This window comes from Myodes glareolus, chromosome 6, assembly GCF_982192425.1.
Source record: "Myodes glareolus chromosome 6, mMyoGla1.1, whole genome shotgun sequence".
Taxonomy (NCBI): domain Eukaryota; kingdom Metazoa; phylum Chordata; class Mammalia; order Rodentia; family Cricetidae; genus Myodes; species Myodes glareolus.
In genome coordinates this window covers 95,630,698-95,656,126 of record NC_142031.1, presented here as the reverse complement: position 1 = coordinate 95,656,126, position 25,429 = coordinate 95,630,698, and the positions used below count along the sequence as shown (strand labels likewise).

At 37.9% G+C, this 25,429-nt stretch overlaps 1 protein-coding gene across 1 annotated transcript in view; it reads left to right on the top strand.

The window, feature by feature from the left end:
- Positions 1 to 25,429, top strand: part of Birc6 (baculoviral IAP repeat containing 6) — a 165,825-nt gene extending 140,396 nt beyond the window's left edge. Inside the window, exons 53-60 of the mRNA XM_087907561.1 lie at positions 5,475 to 5,620; positions 6,881 to 6,991; positions 7,605 to 7,822; positions 9,236 to 9,397; positions 12,935 to 13,012; positions 15,908 to 16,096; positions 19,969 to 20,103; positions 24,294 to 25,429. Coding sequence (XP_087763687.1) covers positions 5,475 to 5,620; positions 6,881 to 6,991; positions 7,605 to 7,822; positions 9,236 to 9,397; positions 12,935 to 13,012; positions 15,908 to 16,096; positions 19,969 to 20,103; positions 24,294 to 24,473 — 1,219 coding nt within the window. The 3' untranslated portion in view covers positions 24,474 to 25,429. The remainder of the gene's footprint in view (positions 1 to 5,474; positions 5,621 to 6,880; positions 6,992 to 7,604; positions 7,823 to 9,235; positions 9,398 to 12,934; positions 13,013 to 15,907; positions 16,097 to 19,968; positions 20,104 to 24,293) is intronic.

Sequence of the window (25,429 nt, the reverse complement as noted above, 5' to 3'; positions counted from 1 at the left end):
ATACTGGGTGCTGGTGGTGCACGCCTGAATCTCAGCAGAGTCAGGCAGAGACTGGTGGGTTTCTGTGAGTTTGAGGCTATTCTGCTCTACAGAGCTAGTTCCAGGATAGCCAGGGTTACACAAAGAAACTCTATGTGCGGGGCGGGGCGGGGGGGGGGATGGCGGGCAGAGATATCCCATTCCTTTTGGTTTTTTGAGACAGGGTTTCTCTGTGGCTTTGAAGCCTGTCCTGGAACTAGCTCTGTAGACCAGGCTGGCCTGGAACTCACAGAGATTCCCCTGCCTCTGCCTCCCGAGTTCTGGGATTAAAGGTGTGCGCCACCACTGCCTGGCTCTCCTTTTTTTTTTTTTTAATTAACTGAAGTTTATTATTTGACCTGTTCTATTAAAAAACAAAACAAAAAATTATTCTCTTACTTTAAATTCCCTTAACATTGACCTTATAAAAGTTCAGTCAAAGCTTTTCTTTCCCTAACTCCTGCTTCTGTTTCTATTGAGAAAACTATCCTAGCTTCTTCTTGTGCCTCTGCTTCCTATGCTTGCAACATAAAAGTCCTGATTCCTTTATCAAGAAGCATTAGATAAAGCCATATCTTTTTTTTATTTCAAAAAAAAGGTTTTTTTTTTAAATTTTTTTTTTTTTAAGAGAAAGAGATGAGTTGTTAGGCACCAGTCTGGAGCTGGATACTTGCTAGTTGTTATGCACATACATATATGGTTTTAAACACAAGAATATGTTTTCAATTCCGACATGATTTTCCATCTCAAATACCACTCTAGCCCAACCCATCACCATCTCTTTGGTAGACCTCTCCCACTCAGGAGCTTTTTTTCCCCTCTGTTGTCCTTTAAAATAGCACAGCAGAATTTTGGACCTAAGGCCTGTCCTTTCTCCTTAACAAACTCACCTCGATGGACTTGTAAGTGACTTAGAATGCAACCCCACTGCAAAGCCCTATCTTTATTCATTCCTTTTAAAAACGACATTAGGCAGGTTCGTCTGTCAATAGTTGTTTGTTTTTGTTGTTTTTTAAAACTGTGTAGCTCTCACTGACGTGGAACTGACGTGGCAGGCCTGGAACTCATAGAAATCTCCCTGGCTGTCAAACTTTTTAGTTAGTGTTATAAACAGTGAAGCTGATGATTATCTCCCCATCCTCCCACCCCCGCTGAGGACTGAACCCTTGCTGCCACTGCACTAATCCCAAACCCCACTCTTTCTTTTAGGTTAAATTGTGTTGTCCCTTGGTAAACTGGTGACAGTATATTTGTGGCACCTCCATTTGCACATACACAATACCATTACTGTATCTGGTGATATTCAGAACCTAATATTTTGGACCTAAAAAGGCTCCTTGTGCCTGTATTTTAAGGACTTCCCAGTGGCACTTATTTATTCTTCCCAAGGCCTGGTTGCTTGTCCGCTCACCCCACCCCTTCACTTAAATCATTAAAAATTCAGCTGGTACTTTAAGTTAGAGAGAGTATAAGTAAAACTAAAAAGAAATATTTTTAAAATGTAGGCTTTATCTGAATCATGGGACATATCTCACAGAGGTCCTTTCCTTACTTGTAGGCATGTCTTACCAATTACTTTGATGCTTTCTGGAGATGCTGGAAGCAAATAGTTATCTACGGTAATTTTTTTAAAATGAACATCTTATTTACTTTTCACCTTAATTTTCTTTATAATTCTGGCAAAGGGCTTTACAACTAAGAAAAGAAGTAAGTGTAGTTATTGTTTCACAACTTAATGTTGGCTAGTTTCCAATAGTCCTGAACCTTTATGGCAGCTCCTTCACATGGCTGTGCTTTTAAATGCTTATTTCACTTTGTGGGACTTTCATCTTAGAAACAGAAGTTAGGGAATTAAAAATGAGTTTGTTTTCCTTTTGCACTACTAAGAAAATAGCTGTTTGAAGTATGTTTTATTTCTGAATTATAAAGTCACATAATTCTGATACAGTATAGTAGAGTAATATCTGACTTGATTTTGGCAGTGATATTAGTAGAAGCCATTAATATGATCATGTTGAGGTCTGGAGTTTTTTTTTTAATATATGCAACACTTGTTTATTTTGTGTTTGTTTGTGGGTATGCATGCGCCATGGTAAACATAGCAGTCAGGGTGATTTGCTGGATAGAGTTAGTTCATTTCTTTCCTTACACCCTCTGAATCCCCACTGTGCAACTCAGGCTTTCAGGCCCAAGCTAGTACTTTTACCAACTGAGCCATCTTACTGGCCCTAGAAATTTTTTGGTTTTATTTCTGTTCTTTAAATCTTTTTATTTTGAGACAGGTTTGCCCATTTTGCTCACATCCTAGTTCAGATTTTGTCTACAGAGCCAAACTTCACTTTATTAGCTTCACAGTTGGAATTCACAGCATAGAGGAAAATGTGTACATTGTGACAGTAGAAACCTCAGTTGCTTCCTCGTATTTCTTCAGGGCAGTGATCACAACCAGATTCAACGTATGCACAGAGCAGCGGATGCCATGGTAGCGGCCGTCGCTGATTGCTCTTACCATGTTGGATCCATTGTCAGTCTCAGAGGCCTACTTCCAGCTAGGTGCCTTGAACCCAAATAGCTTTTCACACAGACTTCAGGATGTGAGCTAAGGTATGGCCTTTTTTCCTGAGCTGGGCCTACATAATGGGTTGACAGTAACCTGCAGCTTTTGTAGACAAGGACTTCTGTTAGACATTAGTGGCTACAGTTGCTGATAGGCAGGCAGTGCTTATCCATCCTCTATGTGAAAATCCCATCACCGTTTGGAGTCTTTTCTTTTTTCTTTCTTTCTTTTTTTTTTTTGTAAGTTTTTGACAAACTATCCAAGTAAAACTTACTTGAAAACCTGTGCAAAAGTCTAAAATAAACCTGCTTTGTGATTTTACCATTATCTTCAATGTGAAATAATTGTTTTTATGAACTTGGTGTAAATTTTATTAAATTTCTGGATTCTTGAACTGCTTAAAAACTTAATTTTGGTTTTAAAAAACATAAAACTTACTATCCTGGTAATATTCTTACAATAGCCTGTCAGTAATCTTTCTTTAAAAATTGCAATTTAGCCGGGCAGTGGTGGCACACTCCTCTAATCCTAGAACTCGGGAGGCAGTGGCAGATGGATCTCTGTGAGTTCAAGGCCAGCATGGTCTACAGAGCGAGTTCCAGGTCAGGTTCCATAGTTATTGAGAAACTCTATCTTGAAACAAACAAACAAAAATTGCAATTATGAAATTGTTGTCTCAGGAGTGCAAACTAAAAACGAGTGATTTCCCCAGTATAACTTTTATGTCAGACTGGTAAATACAATAAAGCATTTAATTGCATCGATGCAGTTCACTCACCAAACTGAAGGCTTTGTTTCCTCAAAAAGAAAATATGCTTCTGTAGAAATAAACAAAAGAAAGAACTTAATTTTCATATCTTCCTTCTTAGCATGATGAGATAAGATACATTAGCTTAAAATCTTTTCTGAGAATGCAGTAGATGAGCTGCTTAAGGCTTAGGGACATCATTTAATTTTTACTACAAATGTGAATGTTTTCTCAAATAAGCTCCTGATTCTTTATTATAATCCAGTGTCCTAGTAGTTTACTATTTTCTAACCTTAATGATGCTTATAATTGGGGAGGGAAAAATCCTTGTAAATCAAGAATGACTTTTGTAATGAAGATCTGTACTGTTCTTGATCCTCAGCATTTGAAATTGGGTATAACTTTAGGTAGATACTATTGGCAGCCTATTTGAGCTTTTCTACAAGAATCATTTTTTCATTAAGAAATGGCCAGTCTTGGCTGACTCTCGAAGTAAAATTATCTGATATTTTAGCTTTAAAACAGTGCCTATTCTCTGCTTATAGGTAAACACAAATGTTTATATACATGTACATATATTGAGGCTAATGCTGAAGTGGTGTACAGTACCAACACATGCTGAGTTGTTTTCTGGGTGACAAAGGAAAGTAGCCGTTTCCTTTCTGTGGCTTCTTAAATTAGAGGGAAGGTAAGGACAACAATCCAGTGACACGTTGTACCGTTTCAGTTAGGTTGTCCTGCCAGGTGAGAGATAGTAGATACCATTATTTAGACTAATTGTGGATACTGGTGGTTTTGACACATTAGAACCAAGTGCAGAGCATAAGCCTTAATGCTATAGTTTTTTGCTGCTGTTTACCTCATGAGTGGCTTGTTTGCTACTTACTGTCTCCCTCTAGTTAAGCAAGGAGTTACTTTTGAGCAGGTTTGTCTGTGTGATAAGTTCATTTTTGTGTGTAGATGGCATATTATTTTGTTAGTTTCTTCAACATTCTGCTGATTTTAAAAATTAATTCTCAGCCAGGCACATACCTTTAATCTCAGCACTAGAGAGGAGGCCAGCTTGGTCTACAGAACTAGTTCCAGGACAGTCAGAGCTACACAGAGAAACCCTGTCTTAAAACAACAACAACAACAACAGAACTTCTCTATAGCTCCATGCCTTCTTTCTGAAATATTTTAATATAATGGTAAAGTCTTTTTGTTGGTAGGTATTCATGTAGAAAAATAAGTGATATAGATTTTAGATTGTGCCTTAGAAAGAATTCATATATCTTTGTCTATATTGTTTATTTTGAAACCTATACTTCATTAACAATGATAATTTATTTTGAAGATCTAAACAATAAAGTTATTTATTAAGTGAATATTTGTCAAGAGTTGCAATAGAAGAAAAAAAATACTTAGTTGTGATTTTAGTGAATCTTATATTGAGCTGATACTCTGCCCTGTACACTGAAACCTTGCTGTTGACACATGCTATTTTGATAATTTGATAACTTTAGGGCCTGAAAAGAAGTAGAGTGATGCTTTGAAGTGTTATAACACATGGTGTTAGAGGTGTGTAGCAGCTGCTTATTATATCTTGGAAGAGATCCATTTTTGGGCCTGCTCTTTACTATGAAATACTAAATTCTTTTGTTCTCAGAAATTAGCATATTCAGTGAAATACAAGTAGTATTTTTTAATTGCCAGGAAGTTTTTGATTCCAAAGTTTTGTAAGACAAGAGTTTACTAGTTTACAAGAGTAGAAGTTTTTGGTTTTTTTTTTTTAAACTCTGGGTACTTATAATTGTTTATTTGGTTGTTTACCTTGATAATTATGTAATGCTTATTTTTTTTTGTCTTTTAACTAGGCAGGAACAGTCTACCCATAACTTTATTTGTTATTCTAGGGATTAATCTATGGCATTAGAAGCAGTAATGAATGTGACTTGAGCTTCTTACTTATCACATGTGACAAGTGTAACATATCCTTTGTCATTTTTAACCACTGTTACTGAATTAAAGTATTTTACTTGTTTGTTTGCAGTTCTAAAACTTAATTTGCCTGCATTTCTTTCCCTCTCTCTCTCTCTCTCTCTCTCTCTCTCTCTCTCTCTCTCTCTCTTTTCTCTTTTCTCTTTTCTCTTTTCTCTTTCTTTCTTTCAGATCTAAAAGGGAAAATGTTAAAACAGGAGTCAAACCAGATGCACCTGATCAAGAACCAGAAGGACTTACTCTTCTGGTCCCAGACATCCAGAGGACTGCTGAGATCGTCCATGCAGCCACCACCAGTCTGCGGCAAGCCAATCAAGGCCAGTAGTGTCTTATGCGATTTTTTTTTTTTTACCCCGTTTGTACAAACCATGTTTTATCTAGCAAGTCAGAATGTATTTTTCCCTTTTCCCCATTTTCAGGTAAGTTCTTGAACTTACAAGTTCACTCTTTTTTAGATTTTGTTCTTTGTCAGTTTAGTTAAGACTATCTTCTCAGTGTAAAATAATTTATCTCTGCCAGGTGTGGTGGGTGGCACATGTCTTTAATCCCAGCACTTGAAAGGTGAAAGTAAATGAATCTCTCTGAGTTTCAGGCCAGCTGGTAGTAAGTTCTGGGCTAACCAGGGTTGTATAATGTGACTTGTCTCAAAAAAAAAAAAAAAAACCTAAAAAAATAAAATAAAAATTTATTTCTTCTACATATGCTAATACTAAATGTAGTAACTTAAAGGCATGCATACTAATTTCTTTTTTTTTCCCCTTCTCATTGAAAGTCATGGAATGGAAAATCATCATTTTGTTAGGAAGTAGTAAATTGAGGTTGCTGCATGTAATGGCACTTACCTGTAATCCTAGTACTTAGCACAAGTTCAAGGCCACTCTCTGCCTCATAAATACACCCTACCCCAACTTATCTCTCATTCCCCACATATGTGAAGGTGCAGAACTTCCATGTTCCATGTGTTAGTCCTGGAAGAAAGCAGTAACTTTGTGTCTGTTGCTTCATTTGTGCTGTTTAAAAGTTAATGAGGGGTTTGCCCATTTTTATGTTTAGGAAAGAGAAAAATAATTTCGTTTCCCCAAGTGATAAAATAGGAAGATGGTTGTGAAAAATGTGATAGAAATTTAGTAATAAAAATTTGAATGTAGAAGTGGATTGTTTTTCAATTTAATGCCACACAGAGAAGAAGGGGTGAGGGCTGATTGAGAAGAGGAAAGTTATTTGTGGGAGGAGATCAAGAGAGTAATGGAATATGATTAGAATACATTGTTTGTTGTGGGGTTTTTTTTGTTGTTGTTGGTTTTTGTTTTTTTTTTCCGAGACAGGATTTCTCTATGTAACAGCTATGGCTGTCCTGGAACTTACTTTGTAGACCAAGCTGGGCTCAAATTCACAGAGATCTGCCTGCCTCTGCCTCCTGACTTCGCTGGGATTAAAGGTATGCATCACCACACCTGACTCAGAATACATTATTGTATACATGGATGAAACCTATTGTTATATATAATTCATGTATGCTAATAAAAACACTTTTAAACCTATACTTATGTTATTTATCTTGAAATATTAAATTACAGAAAAAAAACTAGGTGAATACTCAAAGAAAGTGGCTATGAAACCCAAACCTTTGTCAGTATTAAAATCACTTGAAGAAAAATATGTGGCTGTCATGAAGAAATTGCAGTTTGGTAAGTTGAAATTTCTCATCTACTATGATGTTATCATCACCCTTCTGGCAGTGATGATTAAGTGTGTGCAGTTAATGAGAGATTTCTAGACTTGAGCTAGGTATAGTGGCACTCACTTGTAATTCCACTACACTAGTGGCAGAGGCAGAAGAATTATGATTTTAAGGATAGCCTGTATCATATTGAGATGCTGCCTCAAAAATTGTTCTGTGTGTGTGTGTGTTTAAAAATGTGATTGTGACCTGATTTCTACTTTCTGTACACACATGAAAGCTCTACCATCCTTGACTTGAGGTTCCTGTGTGTATAGACACAACATTCTCATCCTGACTCCAGGAGCTGCCCTAAAACAATCTACACAAATGAAAGCACAGGTGGAGATCTGCAGAGCATGAAGATGATGGACTTTCCTTTCACTTTCTGCAGTGGTGGGACTTGATCCCAAGATCTCATGCAAGCTAGGGATGTGTTGTGGCACTGTATCCTACCCTGGGGCACTCCTTAGCAGTTCCATTAGGGTGGTAAAAGAGACTCAAGGCTTCTTTGTGACATTTGTATCACAACAACTGTTTTCCATACTGGTACTCTACTTTGGTTTTCTGTCTTCTTTTAGATACATTTGAGATGGTTTCTGAAGATGATGATGGAAAATTGGGTTTTAAAGTAAATTACCACTACATGTCTCAGGTGAAAAATGCCAATGATGCCAACAGTGCTGCCAGAGCCCGCCGTCTGGCTCAGGAAGCGGTGACGCTTTCAACCTCACTGCCTCTATCATCGTCTTCCAGTGTGTTTGTACGCTGTGATGAGGAGCGACTTGACATCATGAAGGTAGAAAAGCAGCTTTGTCCCTACCCTTCCTCAGCTACTCAAGTACTCGTGGAAAGAAAGCATTAGACATAGCCTGAATTTTATGATTCAATGTAAATTTTCCTGACCACTTAGGGTGGCAGGAAAGGAGCTGTGTTTTAAGTTCAGGATGTGCAGGTGAGACAGCATGTGAAGACTCAAAGAAGATACCAGAAGAGACGCCTCTCTGTGTGTGACCTCTCATAGTTTTGAATCATAGTTTCAGAGGGCTCAGTGCTGAGGAGTTAAGAGGATAAAGGTTTTCTCAGGTGCCATACTCTTGTTTTATAGACTGCTTATCAGAAAAGGTCTTTCATCTATGAGAAATCTGTGAATATCTTCAAATTTTATTAATAAGGTCATAGCAATACAACATAACTTGTACTTTTCTGTTTTAACATTGTGATCTGTCTAATTATAAAGTCTGAGCAGAAACTGTATTAAGAAAAGGTAAAGGGTGCTGGAGAGATGACTCAGCCATTAAGAGCGCTCGCTGCCTATTCTTCCAGATGTCCTTAGTTATATTTCCAGCAACTACATGGTGGCTCACAACCCTCTGTAATGAGATCTGGTGCCCTCTCCTGGGTGTGCCGGCATACCTGCAGCAGGCAGAATACTGTATACATAATAAATAAATATTTGTTAATAAAAAAGAAAGAAAAACTAAATATTTGATGCATAGTGAAAAATTCTTTACATTTATGATTTAATTCATAGGCTAAATTCAGACAGCTAAAATTACTGATTTGTTGACTTTGAGATGTTTTTCTTAGCTTTTATTTTTCTGGATAATTTTTCTGTAGAAAGGTCATAGACTTTGCATGTTTGGCTATTACAGCATAACAGACACTATAGCTTCACACTTGTGTTTCCCTGTGGAGCACTGTGCTATATGTATAAGACTTCCAGCCTAGAACCTCTAGAATAAGTTAGTTACTGCCTATGACCTCCATGTAGCTCTGTGCTGCAGGTGTCATTGCATCTGTTAACTGACTCAGGAGAAGCTCAGTAGTTGTTATACTTGACTACTGACTCTTGCTGTTTTCCTCTACACCATTTTTGTCTCAATACATTGAAGTACTTTTTCCTACTCCTATTTTTTTCTCTTTTACTGGTTCAGAGAAGATAAATACCTTTATGCTTTGAGTTCAGTTGTTGATTATAACTCTTAAAGCTCTCAGGAAAAAAGCTCTTTACATTTTAAAAGAAGTTTAAGATTCAGATAAACTTTCTTGATGCAAGTAAAAATCCATTCCTAATCAGAAATCTTTTTCTAATACTGTGTTTATGGTTCTTTTATCACTCTTTGCCCAGGCTTGTGCACTGGCTGTCTCATAATGCTAAGGTCATGATGAAGGTGATTGTCACAAGTTTCTCTGTTTATGTACATACCAGGTTCTGATAACTGGACCAGCGGACACACCCTATGCAAACGGCTGCTTTGAATTTGATGTATATTTTCCTCAAGATTACCCTAGCTCACCTCCTCTTGTGAACCTAGAAACAACTGGGGGTCATAGTGTACGCTTCAATCCCAACCTTTACAATGATGGCAAGGTAAGGTAATTGGGTCTTTTTGTTTCTAAGGCCACACTGATCTGAAGGTTTTTTGTTATTCAAACAAAAATTGTTGTGGTTTTCTTTTTTCTTCATTCTTAGCTTCCTCTATTTGCATAGACAGAAAAGGGTGAAACTCTACAATTAACACCTTCCATGAACCTTTCCTGCTCCTAGTACAGTAGAACCAGTGTCTGGTTTGGAAAATTCCTTTGCTTCTATATCTCTAGTTCTGGTCATCTTTTCATGAATGCCTGAGCACAACTGAGCAGCCGATATGCTGTTATCTCTGCACCACTGTCCTCTTTGCAGTTCACAGCTTCATCTTTCCACCTTAACCCCCCTTATAGTCCGTGGATAGAATTAGGAACTTGTGTTTTCAAACTTACTTTCACATTTTTTTAATTAGCAATAGGATGGTTCATTCTTACTAGAAAAAAAAAGACAAATATAATTAAAAATTATTTCTGGGCCTGGAAAACAGTAGGTCTGTGATAGATCATGTTTGCTTACCATGGTCGTAGCATTGGGTTCAGTTCTAAAAATAAAAGGTTTTATTTAAAACAGAAATCATTTTGTAAGAATTCTAGTAGTAAATCCCATGCTGATTTTTGTTGCTTTAAACACCACAAAAATGTTGAGGAGAGGGCCCGCTTGTTTGTCCTGGCCGCCCAGCTAGCTTAGCCCCAAAATAATCACACAGAAACTGTATTTATTAAAATCACTGCTTGGCCCATTAGCTCTGGCTTTTTATTGAGTAACTCTTACATCTTAATGTAGCCCATTTCTATTAATCTGTGTATGCCTCGTGGCTATGGCTTACCGGCTAAAGTTTCGGCATATCTTACTCTGGCAGTGGAGGCTCCATGGCATCTCCCTGACTCTGCCCTTCTTTCTTCCAACATTCAGTCCAGTGTCTGCCCCCCCCCACCCTGCCTACCTAAGTTCTGCCCTGTTAATAGGCCAAGGCAGTTTCTTTATTCATTAATGGTAATCACAGCACACAGAGATGACTCCCACATCACAAGAAGTAAAGAGGAAATGCATAGGAGCTATGGAGGTGGCTCACAGTTAGCACTGCCACTTTCTAGAAGACCTGATGCCGTCATCTGACCTCCCTGGGCACTAGGCACACACATAAGCAGGTACTTCTTGGTGAGAAGAGCAAATTTATGTGGAAACAGACAGATATCTGAGTTCAAGACCAGCCTGGTCTACAGATTGAGGTCCAGGACATTCAAGGTTACACAGAGAAACTCTCTCAGCCACCCCCATTCTCCCCAAGAAAGAATAGGATTTTTTTTATTGTTTTTATTGAGCTGTACGATTTTCTATACTTCCCTTCCTTCCTTTCCCCTTTCTGCCCTCTCCCATGGTCCTTATGCTCCCAGTTTTCTCAGGAGGACTTGTCTTTTTCTACTTCCCATGTAGATTAGATCCATGTATGTCTCTCTTAGGGTCCTCTTTATTGTCTAGGTTCTCTGAGATTGTGAATTGTAGGCTGGATTTCTTTGGTTTATGTCTAAAATCTCCTTATGACTGAGTACATATGATATTTGTCTTTCTGTGTCTGGGTTACCTCACTCAAAATGTTGTCTTCTAGCTCCTTTTATTTTCCTGAAAAATTCAAGATGTCATTATTTTTTTCTTCTGTATAGTGCTCCATTGTGTAAATGTGCCACTTTTTTATGCATTTTTCAATCGAGGGGCATTTAGGTTGTTTCTAGGTTCTGGCTGCTATGACAAGCGATGCTGCTTTGAGTATAGTTGAGCACATGTCCTTGTGACACGATTGAGCATCCTTTGGGTATATACCCAAAAGTAGTATTGCTGGGTCTTTCCTAACTTTCTCAGAAATTACCATACTGATATCCCAAGGGGATGTACCAGTTTGCACTTCTACCAACAGTGGAGGAGTGTACCCTTTACCCCACATCCTCTCCAGCATAAGTTGTCATCAGTGTTTTGATCTTGGCCAAGAATAGTAAATTCTTAAAAATAGTCGTTTAGTCAAAGACTTTTCCAAGTTTTTACTTTCTTTACCCTCTTGTTTTCAACCAGTTTAACATGTAATATGTCATTCTTTCATCCTCATTATCAGATAATCATAAAATTGGAACTAATTTTTTAGATTTTTTGCATAAAGTTTAACAGAGGCACTATTTATATTCTTTAGAAATCAAATTACAGGTTTTCTGGAATAGAAACTGAAGTAGCCACATTAACTTTCCTTGATAGATACCAGGTCGCAAATAATGTATAAAGAAGAATTTCCCTAAGCAATTCATTCCGTAGGACGGAGTGGGTGAGAATAAGGGGTTGAGACACCAGTATCCTGATGGTTTAGTATTCATTTTAAGTGTTTTTGTTGAATGACTTACACAAATACACAGTTTTTGAATTACTAGTTTTGTAGTTCTAGGGTCAGATGGAGGACCTCATGCATGCTGAGTAAGCACTCTGCCACAGAGAGACCCTGTCCTTTTAGAGGTGACTCAACAGCCACCCGTAAATTCCAGCTACATGTAAATTCCGACAATTCTGGCCTCTGTGTCACCTCCGCATGTGTGTGCACATAAATTTTAAAATAAAACTTTTTTTTACAAAAAGTTTACAGTTGGTGGAAAGATGATTCAGTGGTTAAGAGGGATACTGTGCAGGTAGGTGATTGTGACACACATTTACACATGGGAGGCAGAGGCAGGTAGATTTCTGAAGCCTAGTCTACAGAGCAAGCTCCAGGACAGCCAAGGCTACACAGAGAAACCCTGTCGGGGGTGGTGGGGCATACTGCTATTCTAGAAGACCTCTGTTTGATTCCCAGCACGAGGGCCCACATCAGATATCCTCACAACTGATCCTGTGCCCTTTTGCAGTGGGACCTGCATACATGTGGTTGCTGGTGAGATGACTTGGTGTACTTGCAGCTAATCCCAACAACCTAAGGTTTTTTCCCTGAACCCACATAGTGGAAGGAGAGAACTGACTCCTTCATGTTGTTCCTGACCTACACATGCATGCACTCACATATACACATACAAATAATTTAAATTGCACCAGAAGTTTTTGTTTTTTAGGAAAAAAATGTATTGTTTTTCATTAAAATGCATGTTTTGGTGGGCTAGTGACATAGTTCAGCTGGTTACATACCTGTTTAGCATGCCCAAAGCCTTGATTTTAATACTTAGTGCTGCATTAACAGGGTATGATGATTATCCCTGTTAGCCTCATGCTAGAGCAGTAGAGGCAGCAGGATCAGAAACATCTACTACAAAGCTAGTTGAAGACCCACTTGAACTATGTAGATGACAAAAAAAGATACATATTGTTTATGCAGACATGGATATAATAGACGGCAAGTTTTCCTTATGAAGAAATTGTAATGCCACATGGGTTTTGTTCACACCTGAAGATGAAGTAGGCTTTCACAGAGTTAGATAGACATTGACTTGAGAGCATCGTGTTTTTTATTTCTAGTTGGAACAGTTAGCTATCAAACCACTCCTTTAGATTCTGTTTATGTCTTTCTTCCTTCAGGTTTGTTTAAGCATCCTAAACACGTGGCATGGAAGGCCTGAAGAGAAGTGGAATCCTCAGACATCAAGCTTTTTGCAAGTAAACAAAGTTTATCTGACAGATTTACTTACACTCTTAAGAACTGTGTATGTTGCAGGTGAAATTAGTGACCAAAAATAAACATGGAAAACGGTCCAGAAAGATAAAAGGCAGAAAATGCTAACTAGCGAGTACATACCATATTCCTCTTTTCGGGTCTGGGTTACCTCACTCAGTAAAGCGTTTTCTATTTCCATCCATTTGCATGCAAAATTCAAGATGTTGTTGTTCTTTACCGCTGAGTAAAACTCTAATGTATATATGTTCCACACCTTCTTTAACCATTCTTCTGTTGAGGGGCACCTAGGTTGTTTCCAGGTTCTGGCTATTACAAATAGTGCAGCTATGAATATAGTTGAACAAATACTTTTGTAGTATGATAGGGCATCTCTTGGGTATATTCCCAAGAGTGGAATTGCTGGGTCCTGAGCATTGGAGCACCGGACTGAGCCCCCCAAGGTCCAAAGGAGGAGCAGAAGGAGAAAGAACATGAAAAAGGAAATCAGGGCCGCAAGGGGAGCGATCACCCACTGATACAAGGGGACTGATCTAATGAGAGTTCACCAAGGCCAGTTAGACTGGGACTGAACAAGCACGTGATCCAACCAGATTCTCTGAATGTGGCCGGATTCTCTGAATGTGGCTGGCCCGGAGTCTTTCTGAAAAGCCATTGGCAATGACTCTGGGACTTGTTTCCTCTGCATATACTGGATTTTTGGGATCCAGTCTGTTTGGATACTCACCTTCCTGAACCTGGAGGGAGCAGGGAGGAACTTGAACTTCCCACAGGGCAGGAAACCCTGACTGCTCTTAGGGATGGAGAGGGAAGAGGAGAGGGAGTGGGGGGAGTGGGAGGGTGTTGGGAGGAGGGGCGAAAATGGAAACTTTCATATTTTAATAAAAAAAAATACTAACTAGCAAATATAGTAGTAGTCTCTTGGAGAGTTTAGAGTCTGGAGTTAGAGCATAAAACAAACTTTAGACTTGTTGAAAACAAATTGTTCCATAGTTCTAAAAATACAGTGTGCTGCATTAAGGGGATTTAGCTATGTATGTCTCCTGTCTTGTGCATCAGATTTAATACACTTTTGTTACTACCCACTTCTTCAGCTATAGTGTGGTGATAGTTAGAATTTTTAGTTACCTGATGATCAAAATTAATGTCCTGGAATTCATAAAATTTAAGAGTTTAGCTCTTATTTTCAGAGCATTTGATATATAAGATTGAATAATCTTCAGAGTTTGCATTTCTGTAATTCAGTTAAGTGCATAAAATCTGTCGATCTCATTTGTTGTTATTACTTTATAGTAATTTAGACTTAGCCACAGGTCGCATGGTTATCGTGTGTGTTCACTATAATGCTTATTAATTGAGAGACAGTAGTTAGTCATGGTTGTTATAGGATACTTTGAGTGCAAATGTACAGTTTTAGTGTTTAAGAGACTGGGTCGCACTGGCTGGCCTCAAACTCCAGAGGTCTGCCTGCCTCTCCTCCGGTGCTGGAATTAAAGGCATGCAGCACTCACCTGGATGGAAGTACTTTTGAACCTATATTTGGGGCCACAGTGTCTCATCTGAAAATTACTTTCTTAAAATAGATTTTAAATTATAGGTTTGTGATAAGAATTTGACTTAAATTTGCTCTCCTTTTGTAGAAAATTTAGTAATATAGCCTATTCATGTAAGTGAGAGAGGAAATATATTTGGAAGACAATAAATGGTAGAACTAACCATGCCTAAAAGGCTCTCTGAGAAGTATCAGATTTGAGAAGAAAATCGTTCTCCTTCATTGATATGTTTAAATTAATTTCACAAACTTTTTAAGCTGTGTTTATCTTATTTCCCCGTTGCTCGGGTTAAGGTGTAAATGTTTCCCTTGGTCACTAATGCTGGCTATAATAACACTCAATATCAGTTGTAACCATATCCACTGCTGGGTCAGGTGTTTTGGGTGTCTATTTTATCTGTGGTATTTATTTAATGTGAAATTTTTACAAGTGTGAAGCCAGGCATTGTGGCACACACCTTAAATTCCAGCAGGAGACAGAGGTAGACAGATCTCTGAGTTTGAGGCCAGCCTGATATAGTTAATGTATTCCAGGACGGCCAGGAGTACATAGTGAGACCCTGTCTCAAAAATCGAAAGTAAATAAAAAAATACGAGGGCCATGTAGGTGGTCTTAGAAGCATAAGTCTGTCTTACCATTGACAACATATAGTAATGTTTTACAAACCTCTGTTGAAATAAGAATTAAAGTTGCCTTATTAAGTTTTCTTTGTGAGTATTGTTAGTAGGGCCTGACTGGTTTAATGTTCTACAAGAGTAAGGCCAATTTTAACAGAAGATTCCTAAGTATTGTTTAAGGCAGTGACAGAGGCAGCATGATTTTTGTGAATTCAAAGCCAGCTTGGTCTACGTAGCTAGTTCTAGGCCAGCCAGTGCAACACAGTTAGATACTTACTTTAAATAAATGAGTAAATAGATATTATATGAGGTTTTAGTGTCGTTAACTTGATTTTGTAGGTTTTTTAATTTTCTTTTTTAAGACAAGGGTCTCATACCTTAACCCAGGGCATCCTGGAATTTATTGTGTAGCCTTGGTTGGCTTTGAGCTTACCCTGATATTCATGACTTAACTACCATAATGTATGCTGACGTTATGCCTGTGTGTATGTATGTTCACATATATGCTAGAAATCAAACTCAGGTCCTCTAAAAGAGCAGATTTAACTGCTGAGCTGTATCTCCAGCCCCTAATATTTTATTTATTTTTTATGCCAGATATATGTGGAAATATGCTAATAGGGACTCCTTAAAGATCAAACAGGATAGCAATTTACTGGCAGCAAAAATATCTCTTAATAACTATTTTTTAATTTCCTCCTTTCCTCAGGTGTTGGTTTCTGTCCAATCCCTTATATTAGTAGCCGAGCCTTACTTTAATGAACCAGGATATGAACGGTCTAGAGGCACTCCCAGTGGCACACAGAGTTCTCGAGAATACGATGGAAACATCCGACAAGCAACGGTTAAATGGGCAATGCTAGAACAAATCAGAAATCCTTCACCATGCTTTAAAGAAGTATGTTGAATAAAGTTAAACGCTGAAGGACATTTGAGAATAATTTATTAGTGTTATATATGCTAAGCTTACAGTACTTATAACTAATAATTAATCCTAAGATCGCTAATAGCAAAGTGCAGTTAGTAAGATTTAAACCACATGCATTGTGAAAGACACTGTACTTTATCTTGGAACCTTATATTTAACTTTTACTTTTGCATGATGTGTGTAAAGGTAAGAAAACAGCTCTGGGCTTTTTTGTTTGTTTGTTTGGTTAGTTTTGGGTTTTTTGTTTTTTTTTTTTTAAGACAAGGTTTCTCTGTATCTTTGGAGCCTGTCCTGGAATTAGGTCTTGTAGACCAGGCTGGCCTCGAACTTGCAAAGATCCACCTGCCTCCTCCCTAGTGCAGGGATTAAAGGCGTGCGCCACCACCGCCCATCTAACAGCTCTGGGTTTTCATATCCAGGTGTTAGCCTTCTTTTTTTCTGAGACAGGGTCTCTAGCTGGTTTTAAATTCCCTGGGTGAGCATTTGTGGGCCTACCTATCTCTTCTTCTCCAAGGATGGCATTCCAAGCTGCACCAGTGCACTTTCCCTCTTTTTGTTTGTTGTTTGTTTGGTTTTTTTTAATAGGCTATGATACCAATTAAGCATCTTTCTAGCCCAGGACTATTTATTTTTAATAGTTATCATTTTATCCAACTATTCAGTCATTACTGAATATTATTCATGTAATATTACTTATTAAGGAAGGTTAATTAATTTCTAGGTCTGTCATAGAAATAGTGTGTGTGTGTGTGTCCCCCTCCCTGAGATAGAGGTTCTTTGTGTAACTGTGGCTGCCCTGGAACTCTCTATAGACCAGGCTGGCCTTAAACTCACAGAGATCTGCCTGCCTCTGCCTCCCAAGTCCTAAGATTTAAAGGTGTGCACCACCATGCGCACAGTTGAAATAAATTTTTTTGATTTTACACTAATGTACATGTTTGAATGTTAAGAAAAATATTAGAAAGTATCAAGCTTCTAAATGCCCTCTGAAGCATTTCAAGGGCTTTAACTTTTCTGTTTCTTGATGACTCAGCACCCCATACCTGTCTGAACCTAGTTTTCCTCATCGTCATGTCTGCTCTGTGTCTTAAGATTTCTTTCTTTCTCAACGATTTTTTGCAGTTCATCATTTTCTTAGATTTTCCTGGAATTGCAGCATTTTAGAATGAATTTTATTGTGTTGGTCTAATAGACTATTTATTTACTAGGATTTAGCAGTTATTATTCTTTTGGTTTTTCGAGACAGGGTTTCTCTGTAGCTTTTGTAGACCAGGCTGGCTTCGAACTCACAGAGATCCACCTGCCTCTGCCTCCCGAGTGTTGGGATTAAAGGCGTGCGCCACTACTGCCTGGCAATATTATTCTTAAACACTGAACCCTGTAAGTTTTATTCCTGTTATTCAGTTAGAGCTCATGAGCGTGATCTGGAGGAATGTAAAAGGAACATTCCTTCTTTTGTTACTACTACGCGTGCTTACCTGTCAGTGTGCACACATATCCAGAGGTTTGCCTTTTACCTGAAAGGCTAAAGAAGATAGTAGTTCTAATGTTATAGGAGATTGATTGTGAATGCACATATCTGTGTATACTCATATACAAGCCCTTAGACATAATCTATTTGTTAATTCGGCTTAAGTTATTCAAATTATGATAATTACTTGTGCACTGCCCGTCACCTGTTATTAGGCAATCTGCCAACTTATTGAGAAAAATCAAGGATAAATACAATTCTCTTAGAGGACCTGTATTCTTTTCCTTTGCATCATACATGAATTGTTCAACACCCTGGGTACTGAGCTATTAAAACTTCTTTATTTTTTGTAACACGGATTCCAAATTCAATGATATATAAAGCTGAATTTTGATTTTTGTTTTCTTTGAGCTCTGCCTATTATTCCACTTATGTAAAGTTCACAGGTCGACAGAATTAGCTTATCAAGCAAGTTAGGATGAGGACTGGAGATGTAATTTAGTGGTAGAACACTTTGGTTGTATGTGTGAGTCCCAGGGTTTAATCACAAATGTGGGCATGGGGTGTGGGAACGGTGTGGTGAGAGGAAGTACAGGCATTCTGGCAGGTATGATGTGTTGCTGTGAACAGGTAGAGGTTACATTTGTGTGTGCTCTGCATGAAAAGAAATTAGGAACAAAATATTTCTTCGTATTTTTGTAAAGCTCTGAAAGTATATTTAAAACACTGAAATATACTCATATATAATTAGATTCCCTCCCCCTTGAATAATCACAAAGAATACAGTGGGCGAATGTGATTTATAAAAACTAAGTACATATCATTTGAAATAATTCTATCATCCTTTTGAATCTAACTTGTTAAAATTGGCACTCCTTGCCATTGGATACTGACTTTCTTAATGTGATCGTGGTTATTTCCTGAATTCCCTGGGTATTTTTATTACATTGGTTATTAGAGGGTTTTTTTTTATTGTTGTTTCATTTTTTTATCAATCTGTTTTTGAGGCAAGATCTTCTGCTGTCCAGTCTGGCCTCCAACTTGCTTTGTAGATAAGGATTGTCTTGAACTTTGGATCTTTGAACATCTTCCCCTCCTGTTTCCACCTCTCCAAGTGCTAGGGTTATGGGCATGAGTCCTTGAGCATTGACTTCAAAAACTACTAAATATGACATAGGATTGTACTAGTTTTTTATTTCAGTTCCCATGCCTTTAAAATGATATCTAGCTTTAGACAGTATAGGACAGAGACAATACAGGAACTGAACCAAAATTCACATCTGTTTTCTAATTTCTCAGAAAGAGATTCCTAGTGCTTATGTATCAAAACCGTTTTCAAGGTAGAATTTTTTGAAATTTCCAAATGGGATGTGCAGATACTATAAGGGAATTTAGCACTATAAAATAATTTTATATATAAATTAACTAGAAAATACAATTGAAAGCTTTGTTTAGATGGGGGGGGGGGAGACAGAGAACACCTGTCTTCATGCTGCTTTCAAAGGTCATAAGAATGCATTAGATCCCCTGAAACTGGAGTTATGGATGATTGTGAGCCTCAGTGTGGGTTGGGAAATGAACCCGGCTTTTCTGCAAGAGCAGCAAGTGCTCTTAACTGTTGAGCCATCTCTCCAACTCCAGAAGATACAATTTAATGAGTAAGAATGTGCCACAGCTAGGGCTTCATTTTGATTTGTATATGATTGTCTTTGATTCTTACTTGTGCTGTTTGGTTAACTGGCACAGTGAGTACAGGCCTTTTCCACCAAGCCTTCCTATCTAGGTTTAATTCCTGATACAACCTACATGCTAGAAGGAGAACTGATGCCTTTGACCTTTGTGTGTGGTGTGGCACATGTGCATACACACAATAAATAGATAAATAGAAAGCTTTACTTTTTTTTTTTTTTGTAGGGTTGGAGGGGGGTGTGTGAACATAAGTGCAAATGCCTAGAGAAACCACTTGGAGCCTGAGTTAACTGGTGGTTGTAAGCCTCCTGACATGGGTGATGGTCACTAAACACAGTCTTTTGTAAAGGCAGTATATTCTGAGCTGTCTCTCCAACCCCTGAATTCTCATTTTTTTGCTGCCAGTGTGTTGAAGATCTTTTTTCTATTACTGTTTTATTTCCATTTACTTTATGTTGTTGCCTTATGCATGTCCAGTGCTCTTTAGATGGTATCTGAGCAGTGTTGGATATCCTTTGCTGCTATAGAATTGAGTATTTCGGTGTACACCATCTGATGTTCTGATTTGTAACATATAAAACATAGATCATGTGAAACCATAAAATATTTTATTTTTGTAATGCTACAAACGTTGCTATTAAAATGTGTAGACATGCTCTGTTCTGTTGTTTGTATCCTCAAGGTTATTCACAAACATTTTTACTTGAAAAGAATTGAGATCATGGCCCAGTGTGAGGAGTGGATTGCAGACATCCAGCAGTATAGCAGCGATAAGCGGGTGGGCAGGACCATGTCTCACCATGCAGCAGCTCTCAAGGTGAGTTGTGATTCACTGACTCCGAAGATTAAGGGCAGAAGAGAACCAAAGAAACAAGTTGCTACAGTAAGTGTGTAGAGAGGTGCAATAGCTTTGACAGAGGACTGTTAATTCTTCAGATTAAAAGTGTTTATAGGGCCTGAGCGCAAAGAAGTTGACTTGGGGCGGGAGCATGAGTTTTGTCTTTAATCTTTTAGCCTTACTTTATGCCTCTTACATAATTTTACTACTTGGTATGATGACAAAGGTATGAGATGGAGGGCCACTTATTGGTAATAACCACTTTGGGAGGTAGGCAGTTGTTTTTAGCTTAAGCTTCCCCAGAAATGGAAAATAAGTAGTTTTGCAGAATTTCTATATATGGAACTCCTTCTTTGTAAAGCCACCCATCTTGCTGCTTCCAAATACCTATTGTATTCTTCTGTCCTTCATCTTCTGCCAAATATCTTCCCTCTTTCCGCATGCAGTGTTTTCCATTCCTGTTGGCTTTTTTTGGTTTTGTTTTACAATTCTCACTGAAATGCTGTAGCTGGTCAAGCATGGTGGCACACATCTTTAGTCACAGTACTTTCCAGTGGCAATAGATTCACTGTGAGTTCCAGGACAGCCAGTGCTATATAGTGAGACCCTCTCTCAAAACAAAGCAAATAAAGGAAGTAGCTGATAATAAGAATGCTAGTTTTTTAGGTGTGAATTTTTTTTTCCAGTACAGAAATATTTTTGAAAGACAAGCCATATGGTATCTGGAATTTGCTTCAAAGTAAGAATAATGAAAAGTGATGTCAGACTAGGCAAGAGTTGGTAATAGTTGAAGCTAGGTGTTGGATACATGTGCATCTATTTTCCTATTCTTCCCACTTTTGTATACAGTTGAAATTTTATATTATACAGACTTTAGAGCCAGGGGTTGTTGTGCACTAAGCATCTCAATCAGGAGGGCAGAAATTCAAGGCTGCCCATGGCTAGTAAGGCTATCTAAGGAAAGAACACTTAGCTTGCTCTATGCTAATTTTGTTTTGTTCAATACTGGAAAACAGTTTAGTGTTCTCTATCAGACAAGAACAGGAACCTCTGCATCCAAAGGTCTCTTCTACCTCCTTGTACCGCGCCCACTAGCCCATCCCCATCTACTTTTCAGCTGCAGGTTCACTTCTAGAACTCTTCCTTGACCTGCCACATTCTCATTGTAGATTACTCATTAACATACCCACTGCTTATCTAATGTTTCCCTTTTCTGTTCATCATAAACTGCTCTTTCTACTTTTTCATTTATTCTTTTCTTTCCCCTCTTTCCTGAGAGGCAGTTTATCTTCTTACTCTTGTGGTCTTTAAGCTTCTAGTGTTGGACATTTACTATATAAAGATGACTCATAAAACCAAAAGTCATGGATCTGAGAAAGGGACTGCTGGGATGGAATGGATTTTGATAAGGACAGAAAGGAAATAAAGGAGGGCAGGGTGGGGAGAGTATTCAGAACACATTACATACCTGTATGAAGTTGACAAACAAAATTAATCCATTAAAAAGTGGCTCTTGAAACTTGTGTTTCCCTCTCCAGAGTTGTGTTTCTAATGGTTTTTCCTAGATGCCCTCATTAAACACTGAGATTGTCTCTTCCTTCAGGTCGGTTCTTCTAGCTTTCTATATTTAATTTCCAGTCTGCCCTTTTCTCTCAAATCTATAGACACTGCTTAGCTCCCTTCCTCTCCTCTATTTCACGTGCTTAGTAGGATACCCCTTCAGTATTGTCCTCAGAAGGGGCTTGCTCCCAGCTGTTCCCATCTTCAGTGTATGTTACATACTTCCCCCTTCCCATTCTTTCTGTGGATCAACCAGTTGGATGCTTCCTGGATAGGTGCTTAGCTGTATCTTTGCTCACATCTGCAAAGCTGTTGCTGCAGCTGTTCTGTTATTTTAGCATTTGCTTTTGCCTGAAATTATTTTACTGTATTATTTTGAGGGTTGTTTTTATTTATGTTTTTGAGACAGGGTCTCACTCTGTATACTCACAGCTGTCCTGAATCTAACTATGTAGACCAGGCTGCCCTCAAACTCAGATCTGCTTTCCTCTGCCTCCCCAGTGTTGGGCTTAAAAGACTAACATAAACTATGCTAAACTACTGTATAATTTTTCTAAGTTACCCTGACTTGGAAGACCTTCATTTCCAAATTGCTGAAGATTTCTATTTTTTCAACTAGACTTTTGCTGAAGAATGCTAGTCAAGGAAGTATATGTACTTTTCACTTGAGTCCATACTATTATAGTATCCTACCTCTTTCAAGTCCTCATAATAGTGAGATTTTTCTTTCTTCTTCCTTAGTCAATGTTTCTTTTTAGTATTTTTTATTTATTTAATTTTATTTTATGTATATTGGTGTGAAGGTGTCAGATCCCCTGGAACTGAAGTTATAGACAGCTGTTAGCTACCATGTGGGTGCTGGGAATTGAACCTGGGTCCTCTGGAAGAGCAGTTAGTGCTCTTAACCACTGAGCCATCTTGCCAACCCACCTTAGTCAGTGTTTTTATCACAGTGAAGGGGAATCAGTGCTGGAGAGTTTGTAAATTTCAAGTATGTGAATGTGCTTTAAATCCTCTTAAGTGACTAAGAGTGGGTGATTGTCCTAACCTTTTTATTATGCTTTACACCTCCAACTAGAACTTGTACTCCACAAAAGTTAAAATATCTTTTATGTGTAAAGATTATTCTCTAAAAACTGTATAGTGGGAGGGAAGGGAAGGAAGGGAGGGAGTGGAACTGAGATTGGCATGTAAAATGAAAAAAGATAGTTTATTTTCTTTTTTTGAAAAATAAAATAAAATGAAAAAAAATCCTTGGCTTGCAAACTGAGGGGTTTGGATGTGAAAAAAACAAAGCAAAAACAAACAAACAAAAACAAATAAGCAATTGTGTAGTGGGGCTGGCCAGATTGCTCAGACCTTAAAGGCACTTACCACCAAGTTGGTAACCTGAGTTTGATCCCTGAGACCCTTAAGAGGGAGGAGAAAACTGACTGTTATAAGTTGTCTTCTTACTATCCACACATGCACATCCCTATAAACATAAACATACAGCCAATCAGTGTGCTTTAAATTACTTGTTAATTTCTAAAGTCAGCTATTGATGCAAGTAATTTTCAAAACCTTCAATGTGGTAATTTCATTCATAAGCAACTAATCGTCCTCTTAGCATCTTACATTCTAAGGCAAGATAGGAAAATACAATTATTTACTCTCTAGACATTGTTTTTCATTTGTTTGAATTTTTAAAATTCTTATGGTAAAATTACTTTTTGTGTTTCTTCTGAATTAAATGAAATGATGGGGAAACTTTTGCAAATTTTAGAGAGGACCCTTTGATTGGAACATACCTGTTTTCATCCACCAAGATAGCGGTGCATATGTGATCTATGCATTAGTGCATTAGTGTAGTTTAAGGCTTTGTTTGGTGATTGTGTATATGTGTTCCCCTTTTTTTTTCCACACAGTGCTAGAGATCAGTCCCAGAGCCTGCTGTGCCATTATGATAAATCCCCAGTCTGGGTTTCTTTTAATTTGTCTGCTTGTCCTTTTCAGAGTTGATAACACAAGGAATACTGTCTTTAATTTAAAAGAATAAACATATCAAACTATAGATGTTTATAAGTCATTAGTGGTGCCAACTCCTGTGGCCAGGGTTGGGACACATGAGGTTCTGTGGAAATAATACTACTTTTTTAGGAGGTGGTGATTTTCTGTACCTGTACAGAATGTTACTCAGGCTTTTCAGCATCAGGACTTAATTTTGAGTTTAGGTATCGTTTATTTTAAATTATATAATTTGTTTTTATTTTACATGCATTGGTATTTTACTTGCATGTATGTCTATGTGAGGGTGTCAGAAACCCTGGAACTGGAATTACAGACAGGTGGGAGGTACCATGCGGGTGCCAGGAATTGAACCCAGGTCCTCTGGGAAAGAAGCCAGTGCTCTTAACTGCTGAGCCATCTCTCCAGCATTAAAGTTCAGTATTTTTAAGCTTTGTTTATTGTGTATTTTAAATGTATGATGCCACAGGCTAGCATAAGAAGACACTAAGTAAATATTTATACATTTGTTACTGGGGTATGCTAAAACCATGTTCTTGTCTCAGGGATATGCTAGAATCACAGTGATTGTACTTCTGATAGTATCGATTTTCTCCTTGTAGCGCCACACTGCTCAGCTCCGAGAAGAGCTACTGAAACTTCCCTGTCCTGAAGGCTTAGATCCAGACATTGATGATGCCTCCCAGGTATGCAGGACCACAGTGCGTGCTGAAGAGACTCTAACACATGACCATGGCAAACCCAGCAGCAGCAAAGACCTCCCCAGTGACTTTCAATTATGAGCTGCATTGATATGGATTTCATAGACACAAAGGCTTCGGAAGCACAAGCCAAATATGTCAATATTTGTATGTAAGAAACTAATTATGTAATAGGTAATGAAACTGAAACTATACTATGCCCTTAAGGAGATCCAGTTTAATTCAAGGTGATCTTTGATTTACCTGTACAAGAGTGTAAACTTTTTTGTGCTTTTATTTTTCAATTGTGAGAACCACTGATTGGTATGTTCAACAAATTTGTGTATACAAAGAAATGGATAAATCACTGATCTATAAGGGAAACTACCTTAGGAAAGAATGTTTACTTAATGTTTATCTTTTTTTTTTTAACTGTAGAGTGAGAGGTTGTTAACAAAGGATATATATTGGTCATTCTTACAACTGCTATTTAAAGTCAGCAACTTTTCACTGAATTTGATAGATTTTATGTTTGGCCATATCTTCATGCTCATATTTGATTTCTGAAGACCTCCTACATACACTTTAATAAAAGTTAAACGTGCATAGCCTTTCTTTTTTGATTTACTGGTACATTTTTAAGTAATAAATCTGCCATAAAATGCACTATAGCTGGAGACTTGCACTTGTATGGATGAATTTATTACATTCAACATATTTAATTTTATGCCTTCTAAGATGCAGAAAAAAATAAATGAACATGATTTTATTCTATGCCAAACATTGGGCCTCTGAATGTATCAGTTCTTTGAATTTAAATATATGAAAAGGTATGGTCAATTGGAAAAGTCACTTTAAACTGTTTTCCTCAAGGGCTCCTCTTTGTCCTGGACTGTGTGGTTTTGTTCCTAAAGTCACATGTATGTATCAACGTGGAGGCTCTGTAGAGGAGAGAGGCTGGGCCTCTCTGGTGCTGTTACAGTACGTTCTGTACCTGCCATTCAGGCTCCTTTTCATTCAAATTCTTCCTAGAGCCAATAAATAAAAACTTAGGTGAA